This window comes from Ammodytes marinus (assembly GCF_949987685.1).
Source record: "Ammodytes marinus genome assembly, chromosome: 12".
NCBI lineage: Eukaryota > Metazoa > Chordata > Actinopteri > Uranoscopiformes > Ammodytidae > Ammodytes > Ammodytes marinus.
This window is the reverse complement of record NC_137216.1, coordinates 3,654,514-3,680,888: the sequence shown is the minus strand read 5'-3', so window position 1 is coordinate 3,680,888 and position 26,375 is coordinate 3,654,514. Positions and strand designations below refer to the sequence as shown.

At 42.0% G+C, this 26,375-nt stretch overlaps 1 protein-coding gene across 1 annotated transcript; it reads right to left on the bottom strand.

The window, feature by feature from the left end:
* Positions 1 to 3,729: 3,729 nt before the first annotated feature.
* Positions 3,730 to 4,617, bottom strand: cdk5r2b (cyclin dependent kinase 5, regulatory subunit 2b (p39); the record flags this gene model as incomplete). Its single annotated transcript, XM_080037833.1, has 1 exon — positions 3,730 to 4,617. One exon carries the CDS (start codon positions 4,615 to 4,617, stop codon positions 3,730 to 3,732), a length of 888 nt encoding a protein of 295 aa, XP_079893959.1.
* Positions 4,618 to 26,375: the final 21,758 nt, after the last annotated feature.

The window sequence follows — 26,375 nt, the reverse complement described above, 5'->3', positions numbered from 1 at the left end:
ACACTAAATTTATTTTATAAATATTGTTTTTAACACTATTAATTATTGTTTTTTTGTGTTTTGTATGATGTGTCATACTTGCTTTTTTTATTTTTTGTTCGAAATAAAGACAAAATTAAAATGAAAATGTGCACTGTACTGTTCACATGACATTTTCTGGCTGTCATGCAAAATAAATGTTTTTAAGAAGAAACCTACGACACTGATCAAAGCTGGTTTAGACAAATAGAGATTTAGAACTAAGGAGTAGTTCATCATATTCTGCATCTTGAACATGTAATTAAGTGATAGAAACACTATGAGTTGGTTGAATAAACAACAAACCATTATCTTATTATTAACTCAATACTGGGACAAAATACTATAGGTAGTAATGTAACAGTAGTAAATGCATTGACATACGACAGTTGTTTGTCATAAATAGATGTTTAAGAGCTTAGTTAGAACACCATTAAAAACCAAATGAAGTAAAATGTCATCTCTGTGATTTTGATTTGAAATAGTTTTGAGTAATGGAGTTGATGGTGTTCTTTATACCACCAGACTGACATTAGAGTGCACTAAATGAATGAAACCTGTCTGCCTTCTCATTTGCTCCCTTTCGTTAAATACATGTACCTGTTTCTTTCTCTATCTCCACCTCTACCTACATCTCAAGATGTTTCACTTCTGTTCCCTTGTTTTTTGGAGAGTTGTTAGTTTAGGGACTACCTTATTTTTGCTCTGTAAATAAATTCAGTGTGTCCCTATAAGACGGACAGACGGAAAGAGAGAGAGAGAGAAATAGATAAATAAAAAGAGAGAGAGAGTCGCAGACAGTTCCGAGACTGCAGCAGATTCTAACCAATCACATGAAGGGACTCTTCTGCCCACGTGGCTGATTCATAAAAAAAACAGGAGGAAAGCCTGATCAATTCAGTACCATTCTCTCCCACCATACAGAGTATCATCTTTTTGTACCCGTGCTCTAAACCAGGGAAGCTTCTGATATGCCATCTGTTACATTTGAATACACGATGCATGCAACTCAAGAAAGGCATAATAAATCCTATGAGGTCATTTTTCAATTTTACATACAGTATCTTTAAAAACTCCTTATCAGTTATGTAAGCATTGCAGATTGTTGCATGCAGATTCCTCCTATTTTTCTATTTCTTTGTTTCGTTTTTACAATTTTGACTTTCTAACTGTTTGGTTTTCTGTGTTACCATTTCAGTATGTGGCCCCGATTTGAATACCCAGGATGCACGGACGTGATTCCAAAAATATCCTTTATATGTGTCAGCCTTCTGCTCTGTATTCAGCTCACGACGCAGGAATATCGACAACTGCAACATATTGCAGGACGCAAAGTAGCTGTTCTTACATATACGTAATAAAAGCTCAAAACTTCAAATCTTTGTGTCAGTATCTCTAAAAAGTTTTCCATGTAGGAATAAATGCATGTACTGTACACCTGATGAGATTAATTTCATGGCAACCAATGAAATCCCTTGAGTGTCAGTCTCTTGGCAACCCATGGTATCATCGGTAAGCATGCCCGTCATGGACTTATTTCCATTGCATAACTGTGTCCTAAGGGTTCCCTGCAAATCAAAGGAGAAGGATTAGTCTGATTGTGTGAGTGGATAAGATGCTGTCAAAGTTAATCAACGCCTCAGCAAACGACTAGGTTTACAGCAGCATTGACGCACACACACACACACACACACACACACACACACACACACACACACACACACACACACACACACACACACACACACACACACACACATTAAGTCCGAAGTGAACAAAAACGATGCGAGAGAGACAAGAGATCCTACATAAGGTTGGATTTATTTCATCATGGTCACCATAAACAATTACTGCATTGACCTTGTATTAAACATGTAGAGAGAGAGAGAGAGAGAGAGAGAGAGAGAGAGAGAGAGAGAGAGAGAGAGAGAGAGAGTGAATGCAACTGTGGTGGGACACCACAGACAACACACACACACACACATATAAATATCACTTTCTACAGCTGACATACAAAAGGTCTCGCTCACAGATCATCGGAGCGAGACGTGGTGACATTGACTGCATACTTAATGGCAAATACTCCAGTGACAGAAAGGAAACACTGGGACCATTATGTTTCTACCACTGTACAAAACGTCATAGGTTTGTTCAAAGCTGTGCAAAATAGCAGCATTATATTCCACGTTCCAAAGCAAATGAATTCACAATACAACATCACAATGATCACCTATAGCAAAATACTGCAGACTAACTGTCAGGGTTTGTCCTTATAAGCTTGGTTTCAGCGTTGCAATGAGTATGAGCCTAAGGTCACTGCAGTGACCATTGCCAACAATAAAACAATAATCTGCTGTCACTTAAAAATGACATCTTATTTACATTATGAGGGGAACATCCTTCCTGAATTGACACACACACTTACAGAGCAGGGGCAAGAGTGACAGTTTGATCATAACGTTCTGTTTGTTGTTGTTTTTTTTGTGGATGTGTTTTACCTACATCATATACGGCCACCTTCAAAAGCAGGCAGACGGAAATAAAATAAAAAAGCAAATTCAAAACATAGAATATGTACATGTAAACCATATCATTTCAGGACAAGAGGATTTCATAGTTGGCACATAGATTTTTTTTTTTTTTTAAAGCTGTACATTCCATTCAGTCTAGTTTGGTTGGCCTCTGCAATGTATTGAAAAGTAATACACAACAGAAGCCTTGCTTATCTTGCAGCATGGCCACCTCTGGGTGCATTTAGTGCAGTTTATTACATTCCAGGGGGAGGATACTCCCTTCACATCATTTCACATTTCTGCCCCCGTATGCCTTATGCGATGTTCGGAGGCCCACTTGGAGGTACATCGCGTCAGTGTTATGTCGGAAAAAACAAATTATATGTATTCAAAGTGAGGGGGGGTGGGGAGTGGGGGCTTCATATGAAGAAATGTGTGTTTATAAATTGCACAAAAGAAGCTGTAGGTGCAAAGAAGTCGTGATGCTTTTCTGTAGTCTCTAGTCAAGCTTTGCAGATGGAGACTATAGCTTCTCCTCTCTGTTGCCATTAGTGAAATATCTGCAGTTATACTAAAGTAAATATCCTGCCATCCTTATGAAGAAACATGCCTCTGATGGCCTAACTGTTGCATGCTTAACTATCAGCTGGCAAATCATTTCAATTTGAAAATGTGAGCAAAATATAGGCCCACTGTACACCTCTGCTTACATGGATATGGCGTTATGTGCTGGAAGTATATCTGGCCGATTCTGGCCCCCTTAAGCTGTGTCGTGGTCGATAGATGACTCAAAATAGCGGAGGAGAAATGGCTGCACAGGTCAGCACCTCGGACAGCTCCACCTCTCGACTGATTCCACCTCACAAAAGCACAATCTAATACTGGAGAGAGCTCACCTCGACTTACTGCGACACCCATGGCGCTTAGACCCATGAAGTGGGCTAATCAAATCATGAATGAAACAACAGAGGACGGTACACAGTAATCATGCATGTATCAAAATCCCTTTTACAGGGTAGGCCTAAAACAACGTTGTGCAAGAAGAAACATTCAAGCCCAGACGCAAGAAGAACAGCCTTCCACGTTGGTCTTTTACATTCAAAACCACCCGTGATGTGATTTTGCAAAATCATCTTTTTGTTTTCTTTAAATAATAAATGAAGTAAAAACACCATAGTCATCTCGTTTAGTTTCCATGTCAGCGGTCCAGGTTGGACTCGTTGACTTCTCGCTGGTTCTTGAGGTCTTGGAAGACCTCGGTGAAAAAGTGCGGGTCCGCATTCAGCTGCAGCATTTTGCCACTGAGCCTGTCTATGATGCGGAGCGACGTCTCCCAGAACACGTCCTTGTTCGCCTCGCTCATGAACGGCTTGAGCGGGTAGGAGATCTCGTTGCCCATGTAGGAGTAGGCGAGGTAGAGGCACGTCTGGAAGGTGCCCTGCAGCTCCACAGCGCTCTCCACGCTGTCCACAACCGTGTCCTCGCACAACATGTACACGAACACCAAGTTAGCCGGCGTGATGAAGCCTTGATCCTGCCAGCCCTGCAGCAAAAGAGTCCGGTCAATGTTTCGGAACCACAGAATGACCTCGCCGCTGTTTAACTCTTTCAGCTTGTAACACCTGCGGCACATGAAATCCCCCAAACAGCGCAGCAGCTCCCCGGTGGACGCCTGGATAACTATCCGCCTGGGAGACACTATAGACAGGCTGCTTGGCTGCTTCTGGGCCGCTGAGGTGAGCCTCCCGTTTTGCGGGGCAGTATCCTTGCTTTGCGTGACGGGGACCGTAGGAACCGGGACTGGAATAGGCGCTTTAGGCTTTTTCTCCTCTGTTTTTCTGGTGTTTTCGCTGTTCAGCTGGGCCACCTGCACCTCGCCGGGCGGGGGCTGCAGCTGCAGCGGGTTCGGGGTGACTTTCTTGGCGCTCTTCTTGGCCGAATTGGACAACAGCTTCCTCCACGACAGCGACACGAACATCGAGTGCCTCTTGAGGCTCTTGTCATTTTTAATTCCGTCTCCCGCGACCTCGCCGTCCATGATAGACGACTTCTTGTTGGCCGGGGATATTGAGAGGACAGTACCCATGTCTGTAGAGGAGGAGAGAGCCGTAGGTGGTGGAGGTGTGGGTGCTGCTTGCTGCAACTTCAACGCAGGCTTCTTCTGCAGGGATGAGAGGATGCGAGGAAGATTCACGACAACGACGACTGGAACTCCATTGACGCGTTTTAGATGCTCCGTTTGGTCGCTACAGGGCGGTGGTGGAGGGTAGGCTATCCGTAGTGAAAAGAGATCTGGTAATTCCAACAGATATGTCAGCGCCTCGGCGGGGATGCGCTGCGACACAACCCCTACAGGCTGCAGTCTGAACGAAGATAAGTCGCCCTGCCGTGTGAATGATGGGGCTTAGACGAACCAGCCCAGTGTAAGCCCCTGACTGACAGACCAAGCGTCCAATGAGAGAGCCGATCAATGATCCAATCACTAGGGGCGTTGTTTTAGCTCTGAGTTTCCATTGATAGCCTGCCATCAGGTGAAATGCACCATCCAGGATCCTCTTGTTATTCTCATCCGCTCCTATTGATCTGCAGTTTAATCAAAACAGTGTTGTGTATAAATTCCTTTAATCTTGTCAGCAGCAAGTGGAATGGATCAATGCAGGTGCATGATGTTGTGTTGCCCCTATTCACTGCCCTTTGAATACCAAATCATTAACTAAAAATTGATATCCTTAATTACTTTTTTTTAAAATAATAACATTTAATATCTATCTGTTACGATTACAGTTACAGTTATGTAGAAAATAGAGTCATCCCATTGACATTTCACATATTTTCCAAATAAAGTATTAGCACAGGACTGCTGCAGAGTGATAATATATACATCATGCAGGGCTAATGGCACAGTTTACCCCCTGGTGCTATTGACCAACTTGAAAACTAATTAGGGGAGAACGGGGTAATGTGAGACACTTTTTACATTTGCTCACCTTTAAGCAAGCTAAAATGATTTATCAGTGAAATGTACACATTTCCCATTAATTCAGGATGTTTCCTAGAAATGGGCAGAATGTATTCAAGACAAAGGGCAGTGAAAATATGATTGTTTTAAAAAAAAGTTGTCTTGTGTCTCACTTTACCCCAGCTGTGGGGTAAACTGAGACAGACCAGAGAAATCAAGGGGGTAAACTGATACACTTACTTTTTCCACTCTGAAACTACCATAGCAACACATGTTGTAACAGTTAGAATCCTGACAGCTAGCTTGAAAACCAAATATTCCAAAACTAATGTCGGACTAGTAACAGAATCATGGGGTTTGGTCAATTAAGCAAAACATTTGTCTAAACACTTGAAAGTAACTCTGATCAAATACAACAAATAATTAACATTCAATAATTAACATTCAAATGACAGATAGAACCAGCTAAATTAAAACACAGTCTGGGGGTCAGACGACAGGACCCTTACTGTAGAGCCAGCTAGTGTCTGGGGACCAGAGCAAAGAACAATCAGAACCAGCTAGAACAGCCTGGGACTCAGAACACAGGACTAGACCCAGCTGTCATTTTCCATCTATTAAGTCTTTGATTAATATTTTTCTGCATTCATTAGATAAAGACATACTACTTAGAGTCTATTGATGTTAAAGGTCACTCTCCTGTCCCCCACATACATATGTGCCAAACCATGCCCTTGCTGACACCCTTTCAACCATCAACCCCCACCTCCAGCCCACATTGTCTTTTGTCTTATTCAAACTAGTCTTGCTACCTCAAATATAATGGATTTATTAAAAGAGGGCACAGACACTGTCTCACTTTACCCCCACAGCATTTGTCTCACTTTACCTCACTGCCACAATTTAAGAAAAAACGACCTCTCTCAGCAATTCAGGCTAATGTTCAGTTATCATCATCACATGGTTTCATGTTGGTAATTCATCAACATGTATGATAGAAGTTTTTCTACCTGAATCAATTTGCTTTGGCACAACAATCGATTAAGTTGACAGCAAGAAAATGTACTTGTACATGCAAAAAAGACATTTATGTGAAAAAAAACATACAACAGCACCATGAGGTCCTCTCTTTCATGGCCAATGGGAAATAAGAGGGGCTTGAACACATATATCTCAAATGACCAAAAATGTGTTCCATTGCCTAGATACAGGGGGTGTCTCACATTACCCGATGTCTCACATTCCCCCGTTATCCCCTATATATTTGTATATGAGTGAAACATATTCTTTAGGCCACCATAAGATCATCTTGTTAACGGAATGGTGTCAAATGTGGGCATGCTGAGCGGCTACATCATTGAATGCACATGAACACTCCCCCCCTAAAAAAAAGTACATACAGTAACAAGAATGTTCCCTGGAAAGTTGTTTGAATGAAGTATGTACAAAGTGTTTGTGCCAGCTCTGGGCCAAATCAAATCCAAATTTGAACAATGCATATGATGCTCGATGCCAGGGGGCATGAATCATTTTCCAAAATGGGAAGATCACCTGTTTTACTTGGAAAATATTCTCTTGACCTGTAACATCTGAAAGTTCTGCTGTGTGATCACAGCACAGGTGGCATGATGGCACAGACTATTTACTGTAGCCAATGGTGCTTCCATTTCATGCCCGGTTGCATATACAGCTTAATAAATTAAATTAAATCAAATAAAATCAGTTGTATTTGTATAGCCCAATATCACAAATAGACATTTTCCTCAGTGGGCTTTACATTCCATACAGTATGACACCCTGCCCTTACACCCTTAGCTCGGCTGAGAAAAAACTCCCAGTTGGAAACCCTTTATCGGGATTTTAAAAAATTGAGAAATCTCAGGGAGAGTCAACAAAGTTAGAGCACCTCAACTCTTATAACTCCCTTTGCCATTACAACTTTAATAATATCACAGTGTTTTGACCTACCCAGGGAATCGCAACTGGCTTGTTGCTTTTAGCGATTTCCAGGTAGGCCAGACTTTTAATCTCCCAGCCAGCTACTGCACATGCCTCAGGTATTGAGTGATCCAATTACCCTCAGCAGGGCACACCTCCACTGATGTGTCTGAGCGTTCCATGGAGCTTGACATGGTACAAACAGATACAGTACAAATAGCATTGAACGTCCTGGAGGCTTGGTAATGGGCTTTGCCATTGAGCTGAATTGTAAAGCCTTACTGGATATATAACAGACAACCCGAGTTTGAAGTCATGCCTCTTACTGGAATCATATTGCATTTTATTGAGTTATGCCTAAATGACATTACATATTTTGTATTTACTACATTTAAACCATACTTAACCTTTGTTTTTGCATCATATTTGAGCGGCTTTTTTACAGCTCTTCTTTTATTACTTCATCCTTCCTCCAAACCCACTAGTGTTTGTGATAGTTCGGCTGAATCCCAGTAATCCTTCACTTATATTTGATCACTTGTCAGATTAGATATACTAGGGGATAGGGAGGAACCGTGATGTTCCAAAGGTTGCAATACAGTCAATCAGACTGGGGATGTATTGAGCTCAGCACAATGCAGCCAACACATAGGCAGGGTGAAATTAAATTCTGAAGCAGTACATCTACAAAGTCTTGTTAAAAAAGGCAAGAAAGGACCAAGATAACTGTCCACATCTTTTGTTTGGATCCAAAGAACTTAACTTAAACTAAGTTACTTAAACTAAGTTAAGAGGTAGGAAGTCTGTCACATTTTTTGCTCTTTCCTGCGAGGCACACAACATCTAAACAATTGAACTTATTTGCATATCTCTCCACTTTCCTCCACCCATTATTGTCATCATCGTCACAACAACAGATGACCTCAGAATAATCTAATCATCCTCCACACACCATCCTTCGTATATCTAACGATGAACACACTCAACACAGACCTGGCACAGTAATCATACATAACCTGTTACCTAAGATACTCAATCAAAACTGTTCAGAAAAGATTACAGACTGAAGATTAGTTGGTAACACTTAACAATGAGGGTACATTAATTAACTGTTGATTAATGCTTAGTTAATGCTTATAAAGCACTAACTGGATCCCTCTTAAGTTTAACAGTTGAATACGTTGCTGAAGACTCACTTTTGTTGCATTGGCCTTTAACACAAGTTGAGACTTTGACACTCTTAACTTTTCTTTTCATGTATCTTATATCATGTTATTTTGTATTGTATCTTGTACAGGACTTTGGTCAACTGATGTGGTTTTTAAATGTGCTATAGAAATAATGTTGACTTTGACTTTGACTAACTAACTGTAAATGCTTACTTATTTACAGTAAGTTAATGGTTAGGCATTAACTATGCTTAGTTTTGAATGCTTAAGCATCAACTGATCATAACAGATGGTTAATGTTTAATTAATGCTTATTAAGCATGAGCATTCATTAACGGTTGGTTAATGATGAGTTAATGTTTAGTATGCATTAAATAATGGTTCATTCCTGTACCCTTATTGCAAAGTGTTTCTGATTTGTTTTTATCTGCAGAGCCTGAAGTTAGTTTACAAAACACATTTTCTCTACATGTTATTCTTAGTATTGAATAATTCTATCATCTGGTAAACCAAATGACTAGAATAGCAACAACAACAACAACAACAACAGTTAACAGTAACTTTTAAGTTGGCTTTCTAACTTCAATCAGCGTTCCGGGATCAACTTTTTTTAGTTACATAGTTCACCTTTCGAACCAAGTTGTGTGAAATACGATAAAAAGACAATCATGTTTCAAACCCACAGTGCTACCCATACCAACCAACTCTTTTGATCGCGCCAACGTTTGATCCAACACATTATAAATCAGGTGCTCATCAAAAGAAGCTCTTCTTTCATCGCAAATCAAACAAAACACAACAGGATGTGGCCGTGGAATAATCTCAATGCATTAGACATGAAGGAGCAAGTTTGTCTGGCTCTATTAGATATCACTGTTCAGAGGTGGGTGACAGGTTGGGGGGAAAAGGGGGATAGATAGAGGGAACACTTGGTGGAGTAATGAGAGGAGGAATTTCTTTCTTGGTAGCGGGAGGATGATCTCTTTCCTTAAGGGGGTAACGTTGTTCAAAACAATTATCCCCTTGAATATAAAGCGTTGTTACGGCTCCCGCCTTGTGTTCCTTCCTCCTCTTGCCTCCTGTCAACTCTCTTTCTCTCAGGTGTCCTGATTGGGGGGACAGGCGCTACTGCCGAGCTTAAAGAGGACCTATGATACTTTTCGACTTTTATGACCTATAAACGTTGTTCTAATGATCTATAGTCATGTTTAACCATACTAGCGTATCAAATAATGACGTACATGCATTTAGACGTATTCCCTGCTGACCGTCTGGGGTGGCTGTGCAGAGCACTAAACACTAGGGCAGCCGGTCGAGAAATCACGTGTTCAAATCGGTTCAAATTTCCTGTCATCGTGTTGTCACGATTCCGGATTTTCCCATGTATGGTAACGTGCTGCTCAGACAAGCTCCGGCCATGCCCCCACCTTCCTGCTCTCAAATCTACCCGCACGCTGCTGAAATTGTAACCAATCACAACGGAGTGGGGTTTGCAGGAGGGGGGAGGGGAAGGGGCGGAGAAGCACAAAGCAGAGTGTAGAGAGTTACTGAATAGAATAGAATAGAATAATCTTTACTGTCATTGTACAAGACAACAACATGTTGTTTGGAGCAGTCCTCCAGTTGCACAGTTCAAAATATTTATATTATATCAATATGAGAAAAATATTTAAAACAAAACAACATTATCAGCAATATATGTATACATAGAAATAGATAAAATATATATCTAAGACATTTTTTTTTTTAAAGTCCAAGTCCTTAAGTGCAATAGTGCAATCATGTGTGTATGAGATGGGATGGGCAGTATCAGTGTGGCAGTAGAGTGGGAGTGGAGTTTAGTAGTGTCACAGCTCTATGATATAAACTGTTTTGCAGTCTTGTGGTGCGGGCAGGCAGTGTCCTGTATCGTCTTCCTGAGGGCAGGAGGGTGAAGAGGCAGTGTCCAGGGTTTGTGTTGTCTCTGAGGATGCCCTTGACCCTCCGAGTACAGCGGGTCAGGTAGATGTCCTCCTCCAGTCTGGGGAGCTGGGTGCCGGTGATCCTCTCAGCAGTCTTAATGATGCGCTGGAGAGCTTTCCTGTTGTCTGTGGTGCAGCCAGAGTACCATGCAGTGATGCAGTATGTGAGGACCGACTCGATGGCTGACCTGTAGAAGCTCACCAGCAGCTTTTGTGGGAGATGTGCCCTCTTCAAGCACCTTAGGAAGTGAAGCCTTTGAAGTCCTTTCTTGGCCGTCGCGGTGGTGTTGACGGTTCAAGTCAGGTCGTGGCTGATGTTGACCCCGAGGTACCTGGTGTTCTGCACAGCCTCCACTGTCTCGCCGTCGATGGTGAGGTGATGGACGAAGGGCTTCGTCTTCCTCCTGAAGTCCAGGATCATCTCCTTCGTTTTTGCCGCGTTGACGATCAGGTTTTTCTCCCGGCTCCAGCTCACCAGGTTCTCCACCTCTGTCCTGTAGGCAGCCTCGTTGTTGCCTGAGATCCTGCCCACCACCATGGTGTTGTCTGCAAACTTCAGTATGGTGTCGGCCTCGTGGGTGGGTTTGCAGTCGAGAGTGTAGAGGGAGAAGAGGAAGGGGCTCAACACACAACCCTGTGTTGCACCGATGTTCAGGGTGATGCTGGAGGAGACCTGTCTCCCCATTCGTACAGTCTGTGGTCGGCCGGTGAGGAAGTCCAGGACCCAGCTGCTCAGGTGTGTGTTGAGGCCCAGGTGGTGCTCAGCTCCAGCTTGGTGGCAAGTTTATGGGGGGGGGATGGTATTGAAGGCGGAGCTATAGTCTATGAATAGCATCCGCACATAACTGTCATGCTGGTCGAGGTGTGTCAGGGTGGAGTGGAGGGCTAGTGACACTGCGTCCTCCGTCGACCTGTTTGCCCTGTATGCAAATTGGTGGTTGTCTAAGGAGGGGGGATGCTGTTCTTCAAATGCCCCAGTACCAGACATTCGAAGCACTTCATCACCACTGGTGTCAGCGCCACTGGCCGATAGTCGTTGAGGGACCTGATGGCTGATTGTTTTGGGACAGGGATGATTGTGGCTGTCTTGCTGTCTAGTGGGGACGGAGGCCTGCAGCAGGGAGGTGTTAAGCAGGTCTGTGAGCACCGCAGTCAGCTCCGCTGCACAGTGCTTGAGAATCCGCCCTGGTACTCCGTCGGGTCCAGTAGCTGCTGTGCGCGCTAGGGTGAGAGGAAGAGTGTCCCGAAAATCTACATGTTTTTTTGTGATGTGATTCGTGTCAGGTTGCTCTCTAGCAGTTTTTAACAAGAAATGAAGACCAAGTGTACCTAAGTGTATACTTCTTCCTGCTCCTTTTCAGGCATATTTATTGTATTTCCATGCTTTTCATTTTGTTTTGTATGTGGATGTCTGAAATAAACTAAATCAAATCAAATCAAATCAAACCAGAAAAGTAGTATAATAGGAGATCTGACGTGGCCTGTGCTGGTGGATAGGCTCTCACTGACCGCGGACTGCTCTCCGCTCCTGACGTGCCGTCTGCTGTTACTTTGGTTATATGATTTAGTTAATGGAGGGCTGTCAGTTTAGTGTTTTGTTTGTTTGATCAAAGTTTAGAGGGGCCGGGGTATAGTTTAGTCGGAGGAAGTCCTGGGCAATAATGCAGTCCAACTGTGGCTGCCCCAGGCTTCCTCCTGTTTTCCTTTACTTTCACAGTCCGCCGGTAAAAGTGAGTTTTGGGATTGCTTTAATAAACTTACACTATTGTTTAAGCGTTAACCTTGGTTTTCGTCTGGTTTATTTAATGGTTACTGGCCGATTAACGAGCCTGGTATGGTCGGCCGTAACAAGCATGATGACATCTGATCCATGGCTGATTAGTGCAATGTTAAGTGTTATTAAATTAACAGTAAAACAAGAAACAATAAAATATATCTGAAATATTTTTTTAGAGTGGCCTTTTCATTGGTTTAAGGAAGACACAATATGTAGTGTATGTTCATGTCATGCAATGTGCTGTTAAAGGAGGTAGATGAAGCTAAATAAAGACAACCTATTTCATATTAATCATTCTGCTCATTGATTGGTCACCGTCTGAGAAAGATTTACTATATATACTGTATATGAGGCAAAATACAAGAAATGAATGCAGAGTCAGTAGAAATAAAACTAATGTTGTATGATATATGGCTCAATAGCTGATCCTAATTCCAAAACTATCCTCCCATCTCCCATTTGAGTTGAGTTTGAGTTTCTGCTGGCGAGCTCCAAAGTGATAGCCTGGAAATCCAGATCCACATCTAGAACTATAGAGGGTCTGGCCACGATCAATAAACCTTCCCAACTCAAGGGGCGGCACCTACGCGTTCATTTCAAATACCGCTGCACGCACTTGGATAGCAGTACGACCAATCAGAGCAATGAACAAGGAGATGTATCAAGCCCTGTTGTTTAGCGAACTGCGGGGTTAACTGGTAAATTAAACTTTTGCCGTGATCGGTCAGCAAAACAGAACATTCTTCTTTCTTACTAATGAAATATTTGATAGCCATCTTCCAAATCGTAAAGTGTCGAGGCCAAAGCCGTCTCAAACTCGAACAACGTATCCGCATCCATATGTATTGTTTACTATCACGGCTTCGACGGCGCATGCCCAGCATTGTCGTCATCCCAGAGCCCCATACATAGGGCTCTGGCCCGCCCATATCAGATAGAACGATTTGATTGGCAGGTCGGATTTTTACGACATTAATTAGTTAATGAGCTCCAATGGATCGTGTCCAGACCAACAGGCTGAGCAATTTAAATTTGCCAGTGGAGGGGAAAACAAGTTCTACTTCTTATTGGGAATTAATCAGGTTGTTTTTAGAAAGTTCAGTTACATCACACATTTGATCCACTTCTTGACACATTTTTGCTCAGGGCTCTGTTTCAGAGGAGTGAGAAGAGCAGGAGAGCATGTGTGAAAGACGATAATTGGGAAGAGTGAGGGAGGAGGTAGGGCTGCTCATCATAGGCCAAGGGCAGGGACAATTTGGGTGAACAAAAAAAACACATACCATGCATTCCAAATCACATACTTTTTCTTTTTACCACACTACATACTAAAGTACAGAAGAGTTTTAGGGCCACAGGAGGGGAAAAAAATCAGTAAGGAAGAATTTTTTTCATTATGTCAAGAAATGTCAAGAATAAAGACGAATACTCCAAAATGCTGTTATAGTTAGTGGGGCATGTATGTCTTTTCAACATACTACAATTGATGTGCTTGAATTGAGACATCCTAAATCTTTTTTCTGGCATACTAAATAGTAGGGAGGTATGGGGATTGGAATGCAGGAACAGTGAAAGATGGAGGCAATTACAGACAGTGATAAAGATTGTTTCATGTTCCAGATTTTCCCTCAGATTATTTATTTTGGGATGAAGAGAAAGTTTAATGTGCACATTAACAGACAGAACATACAGTGCTGTCAACAATAAGACAAATCCAACTCCAAATCTACAAGTCGATATATTGAGTATGAGCTTCTTATTTTTTTCAAATGCTCTCCAACATGCTGCACCATACCTATACCTTTTAAACTACATTATGTATTATACATGTGTCTGACCTGGCATGATCCGTGGAATATTGCGTAACAGCGATATCAAACCTAACATCAGTGGAATAAGCTACTGCTGCTGACTGAGCTGGAAGGAGGAGGAGAGCAAAACATTGTGAAGAATTTCAGATGATGTTTTTCTATCCTGTATTATGCAAGCCCATGCTTTGGGAAGGGAGACCTTCAGAGGTTTCTCTCTCTCTCTCTCTCTCTCTCTCTCTCTCTCTCTCCCCATTTCCTGTGATAAGTTTGCCTCCTGGTGGCGTTTTGGTGCAACTGTCCCTATACCATCATTTTCAAATCAAAACCCTTCAATTTCTGTCTTTTTTTTTTGAAAAAGGAAACATCAGCTAATTTAGCAGAGTCTTAGAGCCCTATTGCAGCAACTTAGAAAAATGCTGTAACAGTACATCATGATAATCATGTTGTGGCTGCTGTTTGGGCCTACTTGATTCTGTCATATAATATATATTGTTTTATTTGTGTTGTCTGACTTGTTGACTAGTTTGTGACTATTTTAAAAGGGCATTTAAATACAGTTTGTTTAGGTTGCTTACTTTCTTCCCCAATAATACCAGCTCAATAGGATTTAACACTTGTATTTCATTTTTAAAGCTTCCATTTTGGATCACGTATTATTCTACTTATTATATTTGATTTTAAAGTGTAAAGAGGGTAGCACTTTATCCATGTGCTTCTTCTACTCATTTCTTTCGAGCAGACATGCAATGTAAGTGTTAGCATAGGTTTTTTGAACACTACCTGCCATAAAATGTGACTCTTAGTTGACAATTTCAGAATCAGGCTGTGTTTGAAAAGCCATACTTACATCCTCCCTCCTTCATACTCAACATGTATATACTCCATACGGTCTACTTAGCAATCTATTGTGTATGCAAGGTTCGAATTTCTTCTTCTTCTTATAAGATTGCGGTCTTTTAGACGCTGTTTGGCGTATTACCGCCCTCCACAGTTTAAATATAGAGCTAGATTTTTACATACAGTCCTTTGTTGTGCAGGATATGCAGAAATTTGAATAAAGAATTAAAAAACCTTTCTTGTCGTTTGAAAAGACATAATGCATTGTGGGGCGGTTGAGTAGGAAAAGTATCCAATCGATCCATACACAAAATCTTCCCGGAAGTTAGTATTCATCCGGGCATTTCTCGCCTACCCAAACTGGCATACACAACCGTCACATACTCAAATTGACGTCAAAATGAGTATGAGTAGGATGTAAGTATGGCTTTCCGAACACAGCCTCAGTGTTGCTTTTTTAGGATTCATCAAACACTGAATCTGTCCATTGTGTGGTGGACAAGCAACAAGTTGACCGCTGGAGGGCAGTCACATCCAGGTGACTTCAAATGGTCCCGGACTGGTGGTTGACATATTTCTCATGTCACTTGCTGTCAGCAGGTGTCTTCTGCACCTCACACAAACATTTAATTAGTTCTAGTCAAACTGTGGGATGACAGCACGGCCCAAGAGAGGAGGAGTGGAGCTTTCTGAGAGACCTTCTGACTAATATTAGCTTTTGTGACAGAATTTTCCCATCTAGCTAACAACTCCTAGTCTGCCCAGCAAGGCAGTGGGAGTGAGCAAGGGAGACACAACAATCCACAACACTGACAGGAAAAGATATGGAGAGATGCTTTAAGTCCTTTGTGTTGTATTGCTGCATGCATGGTCGCAAAACACAAAACAGGCACACACGGATACAATATAATAATAATAATAATAATAATAATAATAATAATAATAATAATAATAATAATAATAATAATAATAATAATAATAATAATAATAGTATCTTTATTTATATAGCACCTTTAAAAACAATGGTTTACAAAGTGCTTTAACAAAATGCATACAAGCAAGTACAATCAAATAAATACATACTAATCCAAAAAACACGTATACAAAAAGATACACATACTCATATATACACACAACAAATCAAACAAGATTAATAGGTGCTAGGATAAGAAGACATTGAGGAAGAGAATAAAAAGAATAAATAGAAGGCATCACGTAAAAGAAAGTCTATAAAAATGTGTTTTAAGAAGTGATTTAAAAGAGGAGGTAGAATATATTTTTTAACATTTCATTAAAAGATGCTCCACTTTCTACTAGTCATAATTCATCCTTAGTTATGTCCAGTGAGAAACATCTGGGCATCAGCCAGATAGACTTAAGTGACGGGAGGTGAAGGTGATAACTATCCAACAGAGATCAAGTTTGTCATAAAGTCTGTGTTGTTTTGTGCACCTCCTTGCATTTCTTTTTACTTACACATACATTTGTAAAGAAAAAAACAACTATTCCTTTTCAGAAGAAACGCAAGTGTCGATTCATCTGCAGTGCTGCTTCACCAATACATAAGTTCTCATGGCCAAACCTTAGCATATGAATGATCGCCTTTTACTGTAATGGACAACATAATACTAAAGTGGATCACGATTCACGAATAAGATAAACTAATGAAAAAAAAAGTCGACTTTCTGAAGGAGATCGTTCCAGCGCTTGTGTGCTCTCATCATTCAATGAAACATGGCTGGAATCATCCGATTTGAAAAAGGCTCCGAGTCCTTTATGCAATTAACAATCTTGGATAAATATTGATGAAAGAACACATGAGACATGAGATGAAAGAGTTTTTTCTGACAGCTCCCTTTCCTTGACAGTTTTGTTCTGCTTTTTGAAAGCATTCAGAAGGGAATCTTCGCCTGTGTGTGTGTGTGTGTGTGTGTGTGTGTGTGTGTGTGTGTGTGTGTGTGTGTGTGTGTGCGTGTGTGTGTGTGTGTGTGTGTGTGTGTGTGTGTGTGTGTGTGTGTCCGTGTGCGTCTGTGTGTGTGTGTGTGTATGTGCGCTGTGCAGATCAAACGGTGGTAAAGGGGATTGGATGTCGTGTGTTATCTCAGACGTGTCTGTCAAAGTCGGTGGGAGGGATTAGCACTGCTGGTGGAGACAAAATACCATCTAAAAAGGGAGAGAGAGGCAGGTGGGAGTGTAGACACACACACAAACACACGCCGACACGCACACACACACACACATGCATGTTCACACGCACTACAGAGACACACATAGAAAGTCAGACAGACAGACACACACTCACACACAAACAGGTGGGTCACTATGAATGTCACAGACCTGCCTGTCCTCCTTTCGTCTGCAGCTGCATGGCCATGGAGTTGCTGATAATGGTTTGCACGCACACACACACACACACACACACACACACACACACACACACACACACACACACACACACACACACACACACACCATAACCAGATATTCACATATTTTCCCATCCATGACAAAGCTGGATTGTTAACACTAGTGAATGGGGCAGGTCATATGTCATAAAGAGGCAACCTCTCATTGAGAAATATGTCTACAGCTCTGTCAAGCTGCTTACACTAACATGCGCTTAAAGATGAGAAGGTAAATTGTGCATTTACTTAATAAAAATGTTTTTAATTAAAAGGTATATACCATTGTACAATGTGAGTGTTACAAAAACTACTTTAATGATGCTGTAAAACCTCCTTGTACCTAGAAAAGGCTAGTGGTTTTAGACATAGCCGTCACATTCTGGGACTGTGAGGACACAAAAAAAAAATATATATATATATATATATATTTCGCCTCCGTGAGAACACTGCAATCAGGTGTGTGTGGCACTGATTGGCTAATTGAGCCCAGGTGTGAAGAGGTTATATACGCCCTGAGACCCCCGTGCTCTGTGCTGCTCATTGTCTCACCTTCAGAGGTAGTGAGAGGTTGTCTCCGAGTGCTCTCTGTGTTAAGTGTTGCAAAGTCAACTGTTTAACTTGTGTATCCTTTCAGTTGCTTGGCAGCGGTGGTTTTTTTTCTTGCTTTAGTTTGCTATATTAAAAGGTAGCCTGTGTGGCCCTTTACAGCTTTGTGCAACTTTCAGACACCCCTCGGTCCACACCTGTGTCCCCCCCCCCCCCCCCAACCCCCAGTCATTACAGGGACAGCAGGAGCTCTGCTGGGCTAATGTTTGTTTTTGCATTGGGAAAACACAAAAAACAATGTTAACAGGCTCTGCTTTGAAAAGACTGTCTCACTGGACTCCGGCTTTGAAAGCAGGTGCTGGTAATATGGTAATACTGATGTGGCCACACTGTTTAGACACATGTAACAGTATAACTACACAAAAGCTGCATCTGGTGTCTAACAACCCCCACCTGCTGCTTCCCTTTGCATTATATAACAAGAGATAAAAAGGGCAAAACACGGCATTAACATGGAACTCAATTCAATCAAACACAGCCAGGTGATCAAAAGGCTATGCTATATATACACACACACACACACACACACACACACACACACACACACACACACACACACACACACACACACACACACACACGGACGGGTGGATGTAGGTCTTTCTGCATACATAAAACCTGACTGCAGTTCTGTCTTGTGCTGTTGTGGCTCACTGCTATAATTAGAACAAGGGACGATAAGCATTCAAAGGCTTTGAAGCTCTTATCAGGAGCAGCCAAAAGGCAGATGGGGACACGCACAGACATAGGCACCGGCGCTAACACACACACACACACACACACACACACACACAACCTCCCTTTATGTAATATCCCTATGTAGGGGTGAGGAGGGAGCGTATTCACAGAACAGAAATGCTGATCTGGACAGTTTCTTAAAATCCAACATTAATCAACATTAACTGTCTGCTCTGATTAGACTAAACTGTTACTCATTACAGTAATGTTGCTTGGTGACAGTAATGTTCTGACATATTCAGCTGTGATTAATCCTCTTGCGGTCCCATCTTCAAAGAAACCATATTGTTACCATGTACGTACTGTTCAAAGACACATAACTTTAAGGAGGGTGTTAGTTGTAAAACTAGCAGAGGCTGGTACTACGTCTACGGTGCCCTTCATCTCTACCATTGTGTCCTTGAGCAAGACACTTAACCCCAAAAACTGCTTCAGAGGCGCTGTACTGGGGCGACCCTGTGCTCTGACACCCTCCGAAGAGTGGTAACTTGAGAGGGGATATGCGAAAAGACACATTTCAATGTATCCATTGACTAATAAAGTAACTTAACTTAAAAAAACTCTATAGGCACCATCAAAAGTGTGTGAAAGATGATAATCTCAAGGTGAAGTGGTGGCACGTTTTTTTTTTTTTGTCAAATTGTGTAAATTTCTACTGCAAATACTGTCACAAGGGACACAAAACAACTTGATTCAAAAATATTTTTAAAAATGTAGGCCGAGAGTTCAGGGAGTGCAGATGTTGTGATACATTTTAGTACAGATGAGGTGACACTACCTTTCATTACCACCAGGCTGTGCCCTTGTCTAGATGTTAAGCATAGATTTTATTTTCAAAAATCTGCCGTGTGTGTGTGTGTGTGTCTGTGTGTGTGTGTGTGTGTGTGTTTGTTAGATTGTGTTTAAGTGTACTTAAGTGTGTGCATTCTTAGACAGAGTTGATCTTCAATGCCAAATCCTTGCTAGACAATACCCACACTTCATAAAAGGGCTCAAGTACTATAGATAGTACCAGGACACACACACACACACACACACACTCTCTCTCCCTCTCTCTCTGCTTGTCATCAACCCCTGCCTTTGATGGCATGCTGTCTAGTCCAACCAACCTGCTTTGTTCTTCCCTCAACTCTCTAGACACACAGGGGAAGGTCCTTTTCATTTGTCTAAATTAAGTGTAAATAACAACCGCGACGAGGGGTATTGTCTCCTTATACACAGACGTTTTTATTTTTCATCCACATTGATCAAAGCATTAACTTAGCAATCGGAAACGAGCAGAACATCAGTTCAAATTCCAATATTATTTAAAGGGTTTTGCATTATTCATTGGGAAATGTTTCTGGTTTGATCCATCTGAAATCCATGTCTGTTTAAAGGGCTGTGTGTACCTGTCCTGCAGAGCCATCTCATACATTAAAGGTGCAGTAAGCGGAATGGTTCTTTTAGCTAACTTCCTGTCAGTTACTGCAGTTAGCAGTCCCCTCGCTCGTCCCTACGTCACCACATTAATGCACTGCGGTCTTCAAGCAGCGAGTTATCTAGCATCATCTCAGATCCATAAGTGTGATAAAAACGTGATAAAAACCATCAAAACAGACATTGGCAAGGATTTTTACCTGCTCCGCCATTGCCATCTGTCGCTCTGGCGTGCACCGGCAGTGAGACCATGAGTGAGACGGGTGTCGGTTTGTAGCGTTCTCTCTTCTGATTTGGATATTAATTTCGGGATCGCCAAAAAGTTTATTTGCCGATTACATGCAGTGCAGCTGACTGAGAGATCGGCTTTATGAAATGCGCACATTATGTAAGTGATCACTGTATGAATAAAGAGCGATTTAACACTTATATTAACATAAATAAACCGCTCACTTCACCTTTAACATTTGAAGATGGATAGCATTACATCAGTCAAAACCGGACGTCAGATTCCATCCATTCTGTCTTTTGGTATATATTAGATCAAATACAAGATAAATGTGCTTCCACGCACACCCTAATTTCCCTTTGCTAAATGGTGCAGCTATAGCTGTTAAGGTTCACACGCAGGTTCAAATCCAATGTGTGTCCACAGTCAGGAAGGCCTGGAGTGCTGTTTACACAGTAGGGAGATTCCTGCTCCGTAGGACTGGAGTGTTGAGGCTTTGATGCTCAATAGGAGCTACTGAAGGAGAGAGTTGGCTTGGAGTGAGTCAGAGATTCTACGTGATGAGGACCCCTCTCTCTTTGGAGAAACTTTGGATTGCTCCTCTTGGAAGGTTCAGAACAATATGGGTAACAGATGTTCTAGGTTGTGTTTTCTTTTGTCTGTGGGCTTATCGTGCCCACAGGCCAGAGGCACTGTGATCCGTCCCGGTTTCTTTGAATTTCTGTGTACAATTTGAAAGATAGAAACAGTAGATTTTGCATTCAATTTCTGTAAAGTAAATCTCATTGACTTGGATTAAGTTGCAATGTCAAACATTTTTTAGAAGCTCGCCACATAAGGTAACATGTTTTCAACGGTTGCAGGTGTGAGTCCAACTCAAAAAACTGAGACATTATTCATAAACTATACCTGTTTAACCATAACCAAACACAACTCCCCTTTTTAACTTCAATGCTATAGCAGTCCCTTTTCAGCTCCTCTCTAGCCTCTGGCTGTTGTATTTTCTCTGAGCCAGAGATCAGGGAGCGCTCCACAGTTCTGCGGCTGCTGGCCAGCTGGCTGATACTTTTCTATCAACTGGTGGCTATCTAACTTCCCCTCCCTCCCACATCCTCCCTCCCCCCTTTTTTCTCTCCCTCCCACAATCACATCAACTAAAAAAAAACCCAGTTACAGATACACATCCACACACACATTTTTCAATTCAATTCAGTTCATTTAAGAAGGGGACAGTGAACATTAATAAAACACATTATCATACATGGGTTAAAAATGCCAGAATAAGCAAAGAGGCTATTTTTCATCTGTAGTCCCCTGACATTTACAATGGTAAAAGAAAATACAATTAAAGAAGAAAAAAAAAACATAAACATGACAGAACCCCAGAGCACAAAACAGGGCTTCACAGAACAAACAGAACTGACTGACTAAGGTAGAACAACACAACACAAAACACCAGTGGAAAAAAATAAAAACATAGTGTGTTGACCACATTCACAACAAATGATTTTAGTGCTGACATGTATATGTATTGATCAACCATTGTCTTAACTGCTGAGTAAACGATTTGTATGTGTTTAGTTCCCTGATATGTCGTGGGATTGAATTCCATTCCTTTGCTCTTTTGATGAACCAGGCTGACTGACTAAAAGTGCCATTCTGTGTGCCTCTTACCTTTTGATTTATTTTTATAAGAATTTGGATTATTGTATTTCTTTGTTCATCAAACAATTATTTAAATTAAACCATGTGATGAAAAATCATTCTTTGGTTCTACTGTTGTTGTACCCCAAGGGGACACGATTTTTTGTATTCTTATTTTTATTTATTTTTAAGATTCACTCGTGTTTTAATCTTTATAAATGGATTGTATTTGATAACTGCAAATAATGATTTCCATCTGACATGCAGTACTATAAAGAATATAGAGCAAACACTAAATGAGTAGAAGTACAAGTACCTCAGAATTGTACTAAGGTAAAGTGGCTACAGGGCTTGAGTAAATGTTTTCTTTACACAATACAGTGAAGTTCTGTCACTTCTATAGTCTCTGCAAACTTGTACATGTAAAAATGGCTGTCTCTGTCCAGATATCAGACATTATCCTTGTCATATTCAACAGCAGGGGGCGCCATTGCATCCATCAATCCCCTCTCTTTCTCTGCCATTGAGTCTTTGTATTTTCCCCTCTCTTAAAGCTGGAACACATGACATCAAGCCCTACGTCCTCCCATGTGACTAACTATAGTCCTCACCCAGGGGTGAGGAGTCATCCAAGGAAAACAAACCAAAGCAACCAAAAGTCTCTATTACTGGAATGTGGCTTTGTTACACCCACACTGATCCAAAGTACCATCTCTTCCACAGGTGCTGCAAATATGTGGAGGAGTATGCTGGTAAAGTTAACGTAGCTTTATGGTTTTTATTTAATTGGCTCTAACCAGAACATATAAACCCAGGGGAGGAAAAAGTGAGCACTTCAATGTACTGTCAGAATCTCAGGTCTTTAAGCTCCTGTGTGGTCAGGTATTTTGGCCCATGCTTAAATGGTCTTTTATCAAGACACCAGTTGCCTGCCAGCTCTGTGGATTAGCCTGACCTCTGACCCCAGCTGTGCAGCAGCCGATCAAACAGAGAAGCAGCACTGACTTCGCTTCTAAAGTTATTCATGTCAGAATTCAAAGATGTGTATCAAAGATATCACAAATATGTGAACTAAATCACAGCTGATAAAAAGGCTGCTTTCAACGATCACGCAGCCCAAAATCATTGGCTCCAATCAGGTTTGATTTGTTGCTCTTGTGCAGTAGCATCACATAACATACGGCAGGCAAAGCGGCACAGCCTGGCTTAGCAGACAGATCACACGGCTACAGCTAATGTGGATCCTGTTATTGCTAGGGCACCCAGAGGAGCATTTTAGCCCCGCAGTGGGCCTCCCTCGCTCGGCAGCTATCGTCCCACATCAGCCCTGGGCTCCTTGATGTGGTTTGGGAGGACATGACGGGGCCGAGCGGGGCCCAAAGTGATCAGTCGCGCAGTAACATCTGAAACCCATTTCCCCACAATTAAAGAGAGACAGAAACTATCAGGACCAAACATCGCCCGTTTCCACAGCATCAAGTCAAACATTTGCATGTGTGTGTGTGTGTGTGTGTGTGTGTGTGTGTGTGTGTGTGTGTGTGTGTGTGTGTGTGTGTTAGTTTGTGTGAGAGAGCTGTTCCTCCCCTCCACAATTACTCACATACACACTCATACGCATACTTCTCTCCCACCCTAAACAGTGACAGAGCATTTCCAAATGTGTTTACTTACAAAGAAAACCACTAGCCACCAGAAAAATAAGATAACAAGACCGATGCGGATAGAAATGGGTATACATATAAATGAAGGGAATGGATAAAGTGTCATTGAGTGCTACTCTCTTCATTTCACCTATAGCGTCACATTCAAAGAGTTGGCACCGCAGAGAGATCATGTGAGACCTCACCCACAATACGTCAGTAAAATGGTGCCCTGTCTGAGATTCCTCTTCACAGTGTGTGTGTGTGTGACTGTGTGTGAGCGTGTGCGTGTCTGTGTGTACATTAGCAGGCTATGCGTGTTGAGTTGCTCCGTCTGGATGCTCATCGGACATCAAACACAATATGGCAGCAACTGGAATTGAGCTGATTGCTATCTCCAAATGTAATCAAACCAATTCAACCCACTAAAACGCGGGCACACACTCTCTCCCTCTCCACTATCCCTGACTCACACACACACACACACCCACATGCACGCACGCACGCACGCATGCACACACACACACACACACACACACACACACACATCCTCTCCTACTCCAAAAGAACCCCAGAGTTAAGGCTGCACTCCTTCCACTCCAGTGCCTCCTCCCTGGTTCAGATCATTGGTCATGATGGGCTCGCCATGTCCTTGGCTCGGGGATGCAGGGCACAGGGTGCTGCTCTTTGCTGTGGTATCAGTGGTCGGCCATTTTACAAACATCCTACATCCGAGAGAGAGGGAGACCTGTCAGTGAAGTTCCTATCCGATAGAGCCAAGAACGGCAGCTTCCCATGACCCTCAGCTTTCGGTGCGTCGGTTTAGGTTGACCTACAGTGAACCCCCGAAAATGACCTGTCGGAGCTTGTCTGGTATGAATGAGCCATGAATATGATAATATCTTACTTGTACTTATCACAATCTCTGTTTTTTTGGGGTGGGGGGTTGAGTTGCCCCTGTGTTGTCTGATTGTCTTTGGCTCAGTGGATCCCAATAATGACCTTGGTTCCCCTGTGTGTGTGTGTGTGTGTGTGTGTGTGTGTGTGTGTGTGTGTGTGTGTGTGTGTGTGTGTGTGTGTGTGTGTGTGTGTGTGTGTGTGTGTGTGTGTGTGTGTGTGTGTGTGTGTGTGTGTGTGTGTGCGCGCATGCGTGTGTGTGTGTGTGCACGTGTGTGTTTGTGTTTGTGTGTGCGTGCGTGTTGGTAATAGAGATGGATTGTATGTGTGAAGCAGAGATTTGCTTTGAACTTACTACTTGATCAATGACATGTATACGCTAACTGACACAAAGGACCAATGTATTTTTCTACTCAGAGAAAAAACTGACAAAGATCATTTATGGTTTCTGAATCTTGGACGTTAAAGGTTTAGTCGACAGTTTCAGATTTGTTGTCGACTTGGCCTTTATGAAAAATATCTGTGAGAACATCAGACCTTGTCAAATCACCCTTTTTTATTCCCCAATGACAATGAGCGAGTATGACTGTGTGTGTGTGTGTGTGTGTGTGTGTGTGTGTGTGTGTTTTTGAACTAAGTAGCGTTTTGTTGGCTCCCACATAACAGTAGAGTAGACTATACAATCTGTTACAGCACACCACAGCAACTGAACGAGTGGCATGTGAGGAGGTTAAGAGGACAGAGAGACAGGTTGACAGAGAGAGAGAGAAATAAGGAAGTAAAGTCGGAGGTATAGCGATAAAGCCGGAGGGGCCAGAGTCAAACCAGACACATAGAAGCAGAGACATCATAGAGAGCTTTGTGATTAAAAAAAGCATGAAAAGGAGAGAGAGAAGGCAACAGATTGACAGACAAGAGTGGAATACAGAGACAGAGCCAAATCATCATTGTTTGATTCCTTGCTAAGACAAGCAAGTCAGAGGTATCCAGGAGTGAGCGCTGTACTTTCATTGGCCCTGTCTGGAAAAACCCTAACACAGGGAGAGAGTCATTCCTTAACCTTTAAACCTTTTGTAACTTGGCAACAAGTAGCTATCATCTCCCATTTGCCAATTTGCTCTGAAAAACAGAGAATCCAAACTAATCTGTTAGGGGGATGGATTAGGAGGGGTTTGCTTGAAGCGCTCCATGCGAGGGTCAGACGTTGAGGGGATGATTAAGATGTACTATAACCAAGACGGAAATACTGTGGCTTCAAAGACACACCCACAGGCATGCATGTCTGTACAGTATGTTCAAACAATGAAAACGATTTCGAAAACATATTGAGTAGGCTGTATACGTCATACAGTCTAGCTAGCCTAGCTTACTACAAATAATCGAAATAGTAGGAGCTATTTGTCCAAAGCTAAGAAAAAACACCTACCAGTGCCTCTTATGCTCACTAATGATTTTCATTTGTAAAAACACGAGTATAATAACGAACAGTTGTGTTAAACTCGTTACAATTGTGGCCTTTAGGCAAAGGCAGCTGCTGTCAGTCATATGTGATATTATTTTTCATAGTTTTTGACCAGATAAGAATGCATACCTGTTTTGCAGAGAGTATGGAGATGAACTTTCTTTGCGCATGGTGTTCCACCTGTGGTGTTAACCTCTGCACAGAGAGGGCCCCTTTTGGAATAGTCATATGAAACAGATTTACCTGGCCAGAGCAGGGTATGGAGAACTGCCCAGAGACGAGGAAGGAAAGAAAGAAAGAAAGAAAGAAAGAAAGAAAGAAAGAAAGAAAGAAAGAAAGAAAGAAAGAAAGA